This window comes from Calliopsis andreniformis, chromosome 6 (genome assembly GCF_051401765.1).
Source record: "Calliopsis andreniformis isolate RMS-2024a chromosome 6, iyCalAndr_principal, whole genome shotgun sequence".
In the NCBI taxonomy this organism is placed as follows: domain Eukaryota; kingdom Metazoa; phylum Arthropoda; class Insecta; order Hymenoptera; family Andrenidae; genus Calliopsis; species Calliopsis andreniformis.
In genome coordinates this window covers 516,503-529,868 of record NC_135067.1, presented here as the reverse complement: position 1 = coordinate 529,868, position 13,366 = coordinate 516,503, and the positions used below count along the sequence as shown (strand labels likewise).

The window sequence follows — 13,366 nt, the reverse complement described above, 5'->3', positions numbered from 1 at the left end:
AGTTAGCAGTTTGAACAAATAAAAAATATTAAGATGTTTCTTTTTTAAATGATTATAATGTCAGGCTAATGTAATGTAATTAAAAAAATGAAAAATTGTGCATATATAAAAAATGCCGAAAGTATAATGTTTTAACATTAAGGAATATAGCATATCCATTATTATATTTTAATATGTAATAAAAGAAATAAATATTTATAAATTTATTATTAATAAATATCTTCAATAACACTTCTAAATTTCAATAAGATATTATTTATATTCATGTTGTGGTAATGATGAACTACGAGGATGGAACGCGAAATGTCTCGCGAATACTTCTGGATGAAGCCATCTCACAGGTAGACTTTCAGTGGGAAAGAAACAATTTGTTAAAATTGTTTCGATAGATTACTAGTTGTTTCAGATAAAAATATATAAAGTTTGCATTTTATAAAAGTAAAGTATTTATTTACAATATGTTGGTTTTTTTTATTTTCAAATGTTTTAATTGTATTGTTACCGATTTTTTTTATCATTCTTAATTATATCCTAAAGGGAATCCAAAAAAATGAAGAGCAGCAAAAAATTTGGATGGCTTACAAGAAGGGTCACTTGAAAGTTGCGGAAGCATTATGTACTTTGCAAAAAGATTTGTATGTAAATTGTATGGTTCCAATAGGTAAACGAGCATTGATGAAGGGAAGATTAATTCACACTAATGAAGTACTTGCTTGTTTGGGTGATGGGTATTTTGCAAAGTATAGTGTTACAGGTGCAGCTGCAGTATGTGAGAGAAGAATACAAAGTATGTTTAGCATTTAATGTTTGTAATTTAAATAAAAAAAGTTTTAGATAGAAGTAATAAAATTATTTTGCTTTAGAAGCAGATGAAATGTTAGATAATCTAGGAAAAGAAATGAATTTGTATGAAACTAGAGTAATGATGATAAAAAATGATGTTTTCGAGAATTATGCTAATAGAGAGATAATAGAATATTGGAATGAAAAAGAAATTGATGAATGGAAAAGTAATTTTTTTCCCCTTCTTCTAATATATATCCAGATATTAATTTATATTAACAGATATTAAATAAATCTGAATCTTTTTACAGAAAAGCATAGAGAAAAAGAGAGAGAATATCATCAGAAACTAGCTACATTAAGGCAAGATGAAAAAAAGAAAATAGAGACAGAAGAAGACCTATTCCACAGATTAGATGAACTTGAAATTGAGGAGGAACTTGCAGATGAACTTAATCGGTATGTAACATTTTCATTACTGTATTACATTTATAAATGTTCACTATTTTTAATTATAGATTAGAAGATGAGCATCATGAACTTTTTGGAAAAAGATTCGAAGAGGATGAATATTCTGATTTAAATAATTCCTCCGATAGCGAGAAGGAAGTTTCATGCGAGCAAGAGAAATGTTTTGTTTCCACAAAACATTTTAGGGAAGAGGATGAAACGTACAAAAGTAAAAAATCAGTTTCATTTGCAGAACCAGAAAATAATGTATGTAAAGGGAAAATTGAAGACTCAATAAAAGAAGATGTAAGCATGAAAAGTGCAGAGAACTCTGAGGAAGACATTTTTTTAATAGAATTTCGTCATTCTGTTAATAACACAGCAATAAAGTCAAAAAATGATACAGTCGAAACACCAGCAGATATTTATAGAATATTTTCAAAGCCTAGATCTATTTTAAAGAGGTCATCAAATGACATTCGTGATCAAATTGTACCTCTTGATTTTAGTGCAGAAGAGGAAGAAGAAAAACAGGTTACCAAACCCTCTGCATATGAAACAGTAAATTTTATGTTGTTTCTTTATTTCACTTATACCTTACAAACTTACAAATAATCTAAAATAATATTTTTGTGGTTTTCAGATTGTAAAAGATGTTAAAGAAAGAGATACAATTATAACAGATACCATTGCAAAAAAAGGAAAAGAAACGCGATCAGTTAGTAAATTCAAAAGAGAACGTCAATTGAAATAGTAGAAATCTGTATAAAATTAAGAAGTTATTTTGATACAGTTTTTTTAAAGAGAAATGTTTTACGTTTTTATTTTATGGGTTAGCAAATGTACTCATGTTACCTTCTAACTCAAATTCGTATATATACAACTAAACATATTGATTAAAGTAGCCTATTTTATTAAAATTATGTTTAACATACATAGTATTATTAAACTGCATTACTATTTAATGTTTACATATATAAAAAATTGTATTTAGTAAATTTTATACACAATCCATAAAACATTTGTTAAGAATAAATAATAAAACGTTCGTTAACAGTTATTACAAAGAATCAGGGTCAACCTGTTGAATAAGGGCTTCTTCACCGATTTCAAATTTGTTACAAAGGACGATGTTTTGAGTAACTTTTTCCTTGAAAAAATTGGTGGTTAGCTTTAGTTTTCGAGATATTTGTAAAAAAGTTTTCGATATTAAATAATCGTACTCTGTGTATACATGTACGCTGGTGACAGTATGTGCATTACAACAAAACTAGCGGTAGTTTTCTATTTGTATAAATACTCCACACTGCCGAGCATAAATGAATAAAACTGTTATTTAATTACAAATTTTAAATAACGAATAAAAAATAAAAAAATTATTCGACGTCTATCGAATAAAGATAATTCCAGTTATCTTTATTCGAACAGTTATAAATAAAAAATTTTTTCGTCGAACGAAGATAATTTTTTTATTCGTGGAATGTTTCGTCTTGGGTATCGAATAATTTTTTCATCTTTATCTGTATCTTTATTCCGCGATTAATTTGAACTCGAATAATTTTCAAGCACGCGTCGAGCGTTGTAGAATACTGAGCCGGATGAGGGTGATTATTTCATCTGGAAACTCTCGAAATTGCTGCTCTCGTCGATCAGAAGTAAAAACAGTAAGATTTTAGGTCTGTTTTTATTCCTCCGCTAGTTCAGTGTCGTTCAGTACAGTGCAGCACCAGTTCTGAAAGGAAAACTGACGAGTGCAGAACGCGTTTCCTCGCCTTCCATTGCTGCCAAACCGACATGGCGAATTCATGCGTTCACCTACTCACGATGCATATTAGCTATATCACAACCAAATTAAGAATCGAGTCCATCATATTTTTATATTGCTGCTCAGTGAACGAAATTGCTTTTACGTATAATATTTAGTCCAGCAAAATTCTATTTCAGCCAAATAAATAAAAGCTTGTGCACCTATCCGCGTAAGCTACGGATCCCGCCAGTGATTATTAGATATTAGGGAGCCCGGCTTCCGACGTTGCCATTTTCTGAGAGAAGCCGATTTTGTCGCCGGGTGCACATACAACATTTTTCGTGTTTGCCAGGCGCCTACCCAAGAGCATATAAAAAGGGAGAAAATTTGAAGTAGTATAATCTCTGCAAGTTGAAGTTTACTAACAAAGTTTGTTCGTTTCAATTTGAAACACCTGATAACTATACATAAGTAATTTAGTTTTAAAATCGAAATTTTTTTTCTTGGAGCTCTTACAATTTTTATAAATACATAGATGTATCATATTAAAGATTGAATGAGAAATCTATATCAATAGAATTTATACAAATAATTTTTTTACTAATTTTATGAAAATTATTATGAGTATAAATAAAAAGACATATCAACAATGATGCTACATAAAACAAACTTAAAATTATGTCGTCTTTGTGGAAAGGAAAAACAACAAGGCACAGATTTATTTATAGATAAGGCTAAAGGAGCTGTGTTAATGTCAATTATAAATAAATATTTCTTGAAGGAGGTATATCTTAACTGTTTCATTGTAAGACTTATTTTTTTTATAGTGATAATTGTAACTTTTTCATGTTATAGGTAATAAATATATCAAGTTCTGATACATTTTCTAAGTATGTTTGCATTGACTGTGAACAGAAAATTTGCACATTCGATGAGTTTTGTTTAATGGTAGCAAATGTACAAAAACAGCTTACAGCTCCTGCATTGGAAATTGACTTTACTGAAGTATGATGCAATTTACATCTATTTACTTTTATTAATTATAAATGTATTTATAAAAAATATTTCTGTTTAGAGTATGTTATGTCAATTAAAAGACAGTAATACGATCCAAGAAAATATATTAGGCAAAAAAGCAGGAAGGAAAAATATATGTCCAATATGTGCCAAAAATTTTAGATGTCAGGCACATTTAAACAGGCATAAACGTATTCATACAGGACAAAGACCTTTTATTTGCAGTGTTCGTAAGATAACAAAGTTATTTTAGATAATTTAATGAAATTTATAATACTATAATTAAAATTCATATTTAGAAATATGCACATTCTTTTAAGGAAAGAAATGGAAAATTATGTGTATCATCTTAACATTGCAATAACATTTTCAGATTTGTAAAATGTCATTTAATCAACAAGAAATATTGATCAAACATATGGCGAGGCATGAAGGAAAGAAACAATTTCAATGTGCAAATTGTCATCAATCATTTCGTTATAAAATATCATTAAAATCTCATATGATAAATTATCACATGGATATGGGGAAAGTTCAAAATAATAAAAATCTACAAATAGACAATACTTCATTTGCTTGTTCAGAATGTGGAAAACAGTTTGCAACAAAATATAAATTACAAAGGCATTCAAGATGTCATACTGGAGAAAGACCATACCGTTGCACCTTTTGCATGAAAACATTTTCACAAACTGGTAATTTAAAAGCACATCAAGTGAAATATCACCAAATACCTGGTTCGCTAACCGAAATGCAAGAGCAGATTCAATATAATACTTCAATAGTTCGTTGTGATGTATCTACAACTTTAAATAATTTTAATACAGTTAATATATCAGAGACTGAACTACAAAATACAATAAATGAAACTATAAACTCTACGGAGCAAAGTGATTCATACGTTACAAAAATGTATGGAAATTCTTTATATATTGATGACGAAATTGAGACAATATTAGATCGTGATCTTGGTCAATTGGAACAAAATAAATATTCTACAAATTTACAAGACAAAGTATCTCTTTGCTTGAAACAACCAGAAACACCTGAATTGTTACACAGTTTATTATATGATGATGAATAGTTTTAGCTGTTTCTTTAAATTCCGTTATTTGTTTATTTCTTCTTTATTATTGCTATAATACCAAATTTTATATAGTAAAAGGCTATAATATTAGATAATAAATATTAACAGGTTAACTGTTAGACGCGATCGGCGTTTATCTTTTCAGTGAGACCCCAAGTATTGTTCAAAGCTCAGGAGATGGTCCCTGGCACCAATTAAATCTTCATTATTTTCGGTAGTTATTTATGATTGACAGTACTAAATGGAAATCTGATCGTGGCCCCAGAACAAAACGTAAAACTTGCGTAATAATCTACGTGTTAAACGTGGACAAATAAAAAATAATATATTCGACTTTATTATAATAAAAGGTGATCCTCCCGTTTGAAGATTCAAAGATAATGTCGCTACAAAAACATTATAGCGGGAAAACACGTAAGAGCACTGTGGACCTTTTACGTCATAATAGAGTTTTACTGCGATGTTTTTACTGCTTTGAGTCTCCTAGCGGGAGGATTACTCTGTCTAATCAGTAGATCTGAGCTATAAACACTAGTATTTATAAATAACTTCTCCAGTGTTAATACATATTTTAAGTATTATATGAATGTGAATGCCTTTATTATAAATTTAAGTATACTATTGATTGAGATTTTGTTCATATGAGATTATATATGTTAATAGATAACAAGAAAATTTCATTTTTAATTTCTAGTTATGCTTTATGTGTCTAAATTAAAATATTTAAAATATAAAATGTATATTTATGTAGAAAACTGATTTTATTTATATATAAAATGCATATAATAGATACAAATTTTACACGAATAAAAGGTTTATGTACAAGGAACATGAATTTTTCTAATATGAAAATGATTTTAAATAAACATCTTCATATAATTGCTTTTATTTAAATATGCTTAATAAATGTACATTAACACTAAAATGGGATATCTTTTTCTAATACCATAATGGAAAAATGATAAATGAAGGAATTTCATACTAGTACAAATTTAATTTGTAAAAAATTTTCTATAAATTATTAACCGCAATCACCAGAACTAACAACATTCTTTAAAGAATCTACTGTTACATCTCATACAAAATTTGATAGAATTTGTTATTAATTCTAAAATAACTTAATCATTAATGCTGATAGTATTACTTCCAATAAAACTATAAATGCAAGATATAATGTACTTTTATATTAGAAGTTTTGTAAAAGATTTACTGTATTTGGATTCTTCTAAGAATGCATTTATACCTGAGAACTGTTGCGTAAAAAAATATATTGCAAATTTTTCTTTCAGATGTAATTTTTGTTAATACAACAGTTACAATGATACAGAATTAAGTTATGTGTTCGTGTTATAATGTTGTTATAAATATATTAATGAAGAATGTTCAACTGACCAGTATTTGTAGCATAAACCAATCCCTGTCCAGGCTGAGGTGCCCACCTAATGCAATTTAAACTCACATGCTCAGCAGATTCTCTATTATTTTGTATTAATTGTCTATGAAGTATCATACTTTTTTGGTTATTTTTAATACATGAATCAGTTTTTGCATTATAATTATTTGAGTTTTGAGCATATGATATGTCATCAACGAGATTGCATTGTCTCAAATCATATAAATTATTTTGTTTTGTGTTAGTCATATGTTCGTCAATTTTGCGATAAAAATTTGCTGTTTTGTACAAGTTATATTTTGGGTAACTTTCATTCAATAATATATTTTCATTTTGTGATTCCCTGTCTATTAATTTGTAAATCAAAGCCATGGGAAAAGGTCTCATTGACATATGAACTTTCCTTGCAAGCCCCACTAACAGGTGTTGTTGGGTTGGTGAAATTGATACAGAAACTACTGATTGATCTATTTTTGTTGAATAAAGTTTTTCTCCTAGAGTATCCCATTGCAAGCTAAAAATTCCTAAAAAATTGTCAGTTTGCATTATTGTAAAGATCAAATATAAAATTCATTATTTTACTTTAAATGAATTGCATATATTTACCTAACGTAGTTGTTACATTAATTCGTCCTGATGGGAGCAAGGTTGCTAAAAGTTTTCCATCAGAGGAAATGTCTATACTTGCATCATTATGAATCTTGCACTCACGTACAATAATGTTCTTTTGAGCTGCAATATGTAAATAATTTTGAATAAAATATATAAGTGTATACAGCAAAAATTAAAGTACAATATAAACTATTTACAATTGGTAATATCAGGTATTTCACCATTAGAAAAATCCCATACTTGTACTCGATAACTTTGCATTTCTACAGAGTTAATAGATATGCTTACTGGAACATGGTCTGAAATAAATCACGAAGATAAATTATATTTTATTTATAAACATAACATGTTATGACAAGAATGTTCTTAAATGATTACTATTTAATCACAGTTTTTCCTACTAAAATAGAAAGCACAGCTTTGTTTATTGTATGTACCTCCTAAATTTACATCATCGCTATTATTTCTAAGATCTTGATTATCATTTCTATTAGCTATTCGTAGTCTTGAATTACTGTTATATGCAGAATAACGAGAGTACATGTATTGGTTGTGTATACGCCTTCTTTGAAAATTTTCTAATTGTTGTCTACGAGACTGCACTTCGTTATACGGAATTTGTTGATTATCATTCGTTTCATTGGATTCAATATTCAAACGATTTTTTCGAGTAAAAAAGTGTCTCCTGAGAGGATCACGTGTACTACAGTGAGGAGACACAAATCTTTGAAAGTTCGTTGATCTCAAATTCTCTTCGTTATGGAAAAAATATTCTGCATTTGCATTAAACGACTGACTTCTCAGTTCAGTAGTTTGACTACTTAATCTGCTATTAACATTTCTATGAAGAAGGAACGTATTGCGCCAGTTTCTCTGAAAACTTTTTCTTCTTCTTGAAATAATACTATACTGAAAATACGTTTCTTGAGGAATATCGTTATTAATATTAGTGCACTCAATTGTTTCTGATCTATTATTAGTAGTTTCATGGTTATTTATAGAATTATTATCTTGAGTTCTGTAACCTTGGTATACAAGATGTAGAGGGACCGGCTGTAAATGTCTAAAATCAAACATAAAATTAATCCTCGTTTACAAATGATCTTTAACTAGAAATTAAATTATAATTTTATATTTTACATATATATATATATATATATAAATATTTCAATATACCCGAAAAATATTTTTCGACTATCTTTTCTACATAGTCTTCGATGTTTATTCTGAGTGGTGTTTGAGGTTGATGTAGTCGTTGCTTCGGAATTTGCGTTCAAGGAACAGTTAGTTGAGTTTCTTGAATTCATTAGCAAATCATAACAGCCACTGTTATTCAAATTATTATTTATTATTTTAGTGGACGAATGTGCAAAATTCGCAATTGACATTTGATATGTACTTGACGTTGGATTACTAGGTATGCTATTAATCAGATTTGAAATATAAGATAATGGTGAATTAGCAGTGGTTACTTTAATAACAGAAGTTGAGTTTGTACTAGAGACCAAACTAGACACACTTGGTAATAGAAAATTATCATTATTATTATTATTATTGATTGAAATTTGCTTAATATAATTGTTTGCAGAACTTTCTGAATACTCTTGTATATTCTTTTTATGAGATTTTGTGTATAAGTTATTATGAAGTAGTTTTGATTGAGAATTCTCTGACATGATTTTTGAATAAGAGATATTCCTTGAATTTTCATTAGTTTCATTACCATTAATTGATTTCATACCATTTCTATTATAACTATAATTAAAACTGGTGATTCCTTTTGATGTAGATGGTTGATATTGTTTGTTTGTTACTGTATCATCATTTGCATTATTTACATTATTTAAAAGAACATTTCGAACATGTGTTGTTGAAATGTCACAAGAGTTAATGTTTAGTTCTGTACTTCTTTCATTGCTCCTTGTTTTTTCAGCATATGTAGATATGCGAAATGGTCTAATTTGGTGTTGAAAATTTTTCCATATTTTACATATGTTTTGTAATTGCACTTCTGTATCCTTGTATGTTCTTATACCATCTCTTATAGTATTGTATAATATTGGCAATTTACTACTTCCGTTTACTGAATGTGAAATTAACGATGACGTTTTCGCACGTGTTTTCAATTTTTCACATAACATGCACAAATTTCTTAAACAAAATATATTACACCTAACTATAACCGAAATATCTCTCAAACTTAAGGGCGACGTTTCGTTTTTCTGTTGTTTTGCGTTTATTATGAATTTCATTAATAACGATCGCCGATAGTACTGTAACCTTTTGAATCTTATACGTGTTTCAATGCTAAAATTCAGTGTATTAATCAATCTCCCTAACGACATGTCAGGCAGCTTTTTTATACATTTTATTTCTTCCAAATTCAGTGTTAAAGTTTCTACTACATTTATTGGTTTAACCCTATGATGAATCTATAATTATGTAAAAAATTATATTATTATATTATATCATCATATAATGTCTATTTAAGTATTCTTTAACTACTCACCATATTTTGATTCATCAAAGTATCAAAATACAATCTAATGAGTGTATCGTACTGATTACTTAAGCGTTTATAACATATACTCAATCTCCGCTGTTTTATATATGAGAAATCAAATGTTTTATTTTCTATACTTCTCAAATTTGAATATGAAATATTATGTGCTACTTTTATCAACAATAATTTATCATTGTCAACATTGTTTCTCAAACTGTTATTAAAACTACTTTCTAAGTTAGTTCTTGAAATATTATGAGCAGAAACATCTGAATTCGTTTGGATGTTTTCTTTACTTTGATTCAATTCCGTATTTTGTAACATAGGAATAGTGAAACGATTTCTAGCGGTTATATCGTGCGAAGTACTTATTAACTGTGCATTGTGTAAATTCGCTTTGAATGGTATAATCATATCACGACCGTACTGAAATCGTAACTCTGGTGTTGTTTTTTCTGACAAATTTTCGCAGTGTTGCAAATGAACTTGTTTTAATGGTAACTTCAATCTGTAATTTAGATTAATAGTAACATCTGGATAAGATAGATCGGTATCCTGATGCATAAAATAACAGGCGTTGTAAATAGCGTGATTTAATCTTAACCAATTTTCTAATGCTAGAATGCGTTTGTGTTCCATAGAACGATTTATATTTTGAATAGTTCTTTCATTGTAATTACTTGGTATTTGATTTCCATGTGTCATTTCATGATTCCTTGCATGCATCCGTGACAATGTATTTACAGTTTGTTGTCTATTATGAGAATATCTAGAATTTTATTACAAGATAGTATGAGATTAATCAATATAAATACTAAATTATATCCCACTGTTCTATGTTCATTACCTTGATACATTTCTGTGTGTTTGCTCTACAGAAGGAGTCTTCCACTGTGCCTGTATTTCTGGAGTATTTGCAATACCTGTAATTAATTTCTTTCCCAAATTGTCAAAAGCTACATATCTGAAATATGTAATTTTATATTTCATTTAGTTATATCTAAATATTGCACATATCAAATTAAAATAAATTAGCTTCGATTTTTATAGAAAAATATTGTGACCAAACATTTTTAACGGCACAATTATGAATTCATTTCCTAAAAAGACTCTTTTCATAGGTAAATAAATAGAATTAAATAATAAAAAAACAAAAAATAAGATCTATAGAAGATATTAAAAAAATAGAAATAAAATTAGATTTGTAATATACTTAATAAATATATTAAACAAATATATTAATTATAAATTTAAGACTTACCTTACTTTCTCTTTGTCTGTATTAGTAGTTGTTACTGCAAATGGTTCAGATTGACTCCAATCCCAAAAATATATTTCATTGTATGTTGCTATAACAAGTAATCTTTCAGATGGATGAAAAGCAAGAGAAGCTATAACTGTTTGACTTTTGGCATTCCAAACTTCACTACCATCCTATATCAGTAAAATATATTATAAATAATAAATGTTTGATAAATATGTAATTTATGTTGTTATAATGATTATGCACTGAAGCTTGTTTTTGTTCCAAGTGATTATTTCAGATTTTATAAAACATAAATGCTTTGGAGTCAAAAATATTACTGTCCTAATAAAATAGTTCAGTAAAAATACTAACACTCAAATCCCAAACACGAACTTGACCACCTAAACATCCAGAAGCTAATATACGACTAGAAGAAGGATGAAATGCAATACACCATGGAGTGCGTGGATGACCTGAGAGAGTTCTAATATTTTTCCCAGTTGTGACTTCAGTTATGTAAATATTGTGATTTCCATGAGTTGATGCCATTTTAGTCCTAAAATTGAACTTTACAGATTGATTGACAATATAATTATAATTTTTCATTTTATATGTCAAATTTATTTTATGTCTCACCCATCAGGACTGAAAACCATTAGAAACGTTGCTTTAGGAATTCCAGGTAAATCACATTTCTGTCAGATATAAACAATACATAAATTATTTGTCTTACTTTTACATCCTACTATGTAATATTACATTATATTTACCAACTCTTCGTAACATTTCCAAACAAGTTTTGTTTCAGCTATTGATTCTAATTGTGCACAAGTTTTATGTTGTGTATAAAATCCAATATCTCTGAGTATTAAGTTTTTCAATATGTTTTGGGGTTGACTGCAATGAAGGAATTCCGATCTTTTTTTTATTTTCCCCATTTATTAACAATTACTTGATCAAATTCTTAAGGATTAGTACAACTATAATAGACTGTAACACATTCAATATTAAATATTAAAAAAGTAGAACAAAATGTAAAATTACATTTAACAATATTTTGCAGTTTTTTACATACTTTCAACATCTAATAAGGGACAAAAATAAAGATTTGTATATTTTATATGTTTTTTCAGTAATTTATGAAAACTACAATTATTCTAACTAATAAATCAACTAAAGAAAATTATATACACAGAAACATTTCAAAATTTTTTATTAAATATTTTAGTTAATGATGTTTGAAATTTACAAGATCATAAAGGTCTGATCAATTTAACATTATATTTTCATCAATTTGCTAATGTTTTTATAAATCTTTTTGGTAAATCAAACATAAGTTAGAAGGAAAACATTTTGTACTTGCAGCTATAGAAAAATATAGTTATATATAAAGTAAAAAACATTCTTAACTGTTAACATATCAATTGATACACTTCTAAAAAATTCACTACTTAATAAAATACTGAATAAACTACTCACTCATATAGTACAAAATAAAGAGATTTTTTTATTTAATTTATTGTAATTTTTAATAAAACACCTTTTAATATATACAATTTTTCTAATTATAGGTTTATAGTATTTATATAAGATTAGTAAAGTTTATCAAATTAGAAATTAGAATTTTTTGAAAATTAATAACATTACCCAAGGATAACTATTTTTTGAAACTGACCCTTAGATGTTAGAATATTCAATTTTCAACACGTCTCAATTCAAATTCTATAATATCTATCCATGGAATTTTGTTTCAAAATAATTTTTTTCATCGAATAATAAACATTCTTCTTACTATATCCACAGATGATGTATATAACATAGAGACACAGAGGATTCATGTGAAAATCCGGTGTTTCTGATGTTCAGTTATCAGTGCGCATGCGTGGCTATAGTGTACAGATCTGAATGTAGTTACAGTAAATTAAGTGAGGAACCCATATGAAGGTAGCTCACAATAGTAATCAATCTTAATAAAACATAGGTAAAAAAATTGCACTTTAATTGTCCATAAATCCACTTGTCCACTTTTAGTTTCCGAGATATTGTGGCGACCGTGGCGACACTCTTTGATGTGAAGCTGCAGTTATTGCAGATTCAAATGTTAAAAGAACGTTATTGTTTTATTAGTTAATAAGATACAAAATGTTTAATCGATATCGAGAATTCTAGGAAGAAGGATCAAAAGAATTGTATTAACAAGAATTATTAATCAGTTCCTTATATTTATATTCTACAAAGTTTTAATAAAATATTTGTTTTGAAGAATTAACTTCAGTCCTACATATTCATTGGAGACCCTAGAAATAAATTCCCTAGAGGTCTGCCAAAATATTTCCAAAAAACTTTTTTGGGAATCTAGGGACTTTTATGGGTTACCAATAGACATTCAATATCACGAAACATCTAAAATAATACACAAAACGAGTTACACAGGCTATTAAAAAATTGCTCTTTGTTTACAATCAATTACCGAACCCTTAATGAGCAACAATTATGCTGATGTACAGAGCTGAAGTTGCGTTTTAGTT

At 27.9% G+C, this 13,366-nt stretch overlaps 3 protein-coding genes across 9 annotated transcripts; 2 read left to right on the top strand and 1 right to left on the bottom strand.

The window, feature by feature from the left end:
- The first annotated feature begins 79 nt into the window (after nucleotides 1-79).
- Nucleotides 80-2,840, top strand: Uri (unconventional prefoldin RPB5 interactor). Of its 4 annotated transcripts, none has more exons than XM_076380784.1 (6): nucleotides 80-341; nucleotides 538-787; nucleotides 864-1,010; nucleotides 1,095-1,242; nucleotides 1,302-1,767; nucleotides 1,877-2,840. In XM_076380784.1, the coding sequence occupies exons 1-6, from the start codon at nucleotides 276-278 to the stop codon at nucleotides 1,985-1,987; spliced, it is 1,188 nt and encodes a 395-aa protein (XP_076236899.1). In that variant the 5' UTR covers nucleotides 80-275; the 3' UTR covers nucleotides 1,988-2,840. The 4 variants fall into 4 exon arrangements, with proteins under 4 accessions (XP_076236899.1, XP_076236898.1, XP_076236897.1 ...); XM_076380783.1 differs by having other exon boundaries at nucleotides 81-341; nucleotides 867-1,010; nucleotides 1,302-1,794; nucleotides 1,877-2,839; XM_076380782.1 differs by having other exon boundaries at nucleotides 83-341; nucleotides 1,302-1,794; nucleotides 1,877-2,837.
- A 95-nt stretch (nucleotides 2,841-2,935) lies between these two features.
- LOC143180810 (uncharacterized) lies at nucleotides 2,936-5,806 on the top strand. Its single transcript, XM_076380786.1, has 4 exons — nucleotides 2,936-3,764; nucleotides 3,836-3,985; nucleotides 4,056-4,223; nucleotides 4,371-5,806. Exons 1-4 carry the CDS (start codon nucleotides 3,630-3,632, stop codon nucleotides 5,079-5,081), a joined length of 1,164 nt encoding a protein of 387 aa, XP_076236901.1. The 5' UTR covers nucleotides 2,936-3,629; the 3' UTR covers nucleotides 5,082-5,806.
- Nucleotides 5,807-6,115: 309 nt separating this feature from the next.
- Nucleotides 6,116-12,598, bottom strand: LOC143180996 (uncharacterized). Of its 4 annotated transcripts, none has more exons than XM_076381111.1 (12): nucleotides 12,514-12,598; nucleotides 11,609-11,828; nucleotides 11,475-11,533; nucleotides 11,211-11,394; nucleotides 10,854-11,026; nucleotides 10,440-10,556; nucleotides 9,599-10,361; nucleotides 8,266-9,521; nucleotides 7,527-8,152; nucleotides 7,287-7,388; nucleotides 7,084-7,209; nucleotides 6,116-7,001 (listed from the first exon to the last, which is right to left on the bottom strand). In XM_076381111.1, the coding sequence occupies exons 2-12, from the start codon at nucleotides 11,774-11,776 to the stop codon at nucleotides 6,454-6,456; spliced, it is 4,122 nt and encodes a 1,373-aa protein (XP_076237226.1). In that variant the 5' UTR covers nucleotides 11,777-11,828; nucleotides 12,514-12,598; the 3' UTR covers nucleotides 6,116-6,453. The 4 variants fall into 4 exon arrangements, with proteins under 4 accessions (XP_076237226.1, XP_076237227.1, XP_076237228.1 ...); XM_076381112.1 differs by having other exon boundaries at nucleotides 12,486-12,593; XM_076381113.1 differs by lacking the exon at nucleotides 12,514-12,598 and having other exon boundaries at nucleotides 11,211-11,405; nucleotides 11,609-11,646.
- Between the last annotated feature and the right edge of the window lie 768 nt (nucleotides 12,599-13,366).

What these genes read in the sequence shown, in the direction of transcription:
- Uri (XM_076380782.1), top strand. Translation starts at nt 276, where the DNA reads ATGATGAACTACGAGGATGGAACGCGAAATGTCTCGCGAATACTTCTG. An exon ending in TGGATGAAGCCATCTCACAG is followed by an intron (nt 342 to 537) that starts GTAGACTTTCAG and finishes TATATCCTAAAG; the next exon opens with GGAATCCAAAAAAATGAAGA. An exon ending in CTTGCAGATGAACTTAATCG is followed by an intron (nt 1,243 to 1,301) that starts GTATGTAACATT and finishes TTTTAATTATAG; the next exon opens with ATTAGAAGATGAGCATCATG.
- LOC143180810 (XM_076380786.1), top strand. Translation starts at nt 3,630, where the DNA reads ATGATGCTACATAAAACAAACTTAAAATTATGTCGTCTTTGTGGAAAG. An exon ending in ATAAATATTTCTTGAAGGAG is followed by an intron (nt 3,765 to 3,835) that starts GTATATCTTAAC and finishes TTCATGTTATAG; the next exon opens with GTAATAAATATATCAAGTTC. An exon ending in AAAGACCTTTTATTTGCAGT is followed by an intron (nt 4,224 to 4,370) that starts GTTCGTAAGATA and finishes TAACATTTTCAG; the next exon opens with ATTTGTAAAATGTCATTTAA.
- LOC143180996 (XM_076381111.1), bottom strand. Translation starts at nt 11,776, where the DNA reads ATGGGGAAAATAAAAAAAAGATCGGAATTCCTTCATTGCAGTCAACCC. An exon ending in ACAGACAAAGAGAAAGTAAG is followed by an intron (nt 10,557 to 10,853) that starts GTAAGTCTTAAA and finishes TACATATTTCAG; the next exon opens with ATATGTAGCTTTTGACAATT. An exon ending in TAATGTAACAACTACGTTAG is followed by an intron (nt 7,002 to 7,083) that starts GTAAATATATGC and finishes ACAATTTTTTAG; the next exon opens with GAATTTTTAGCTTGCAATGG.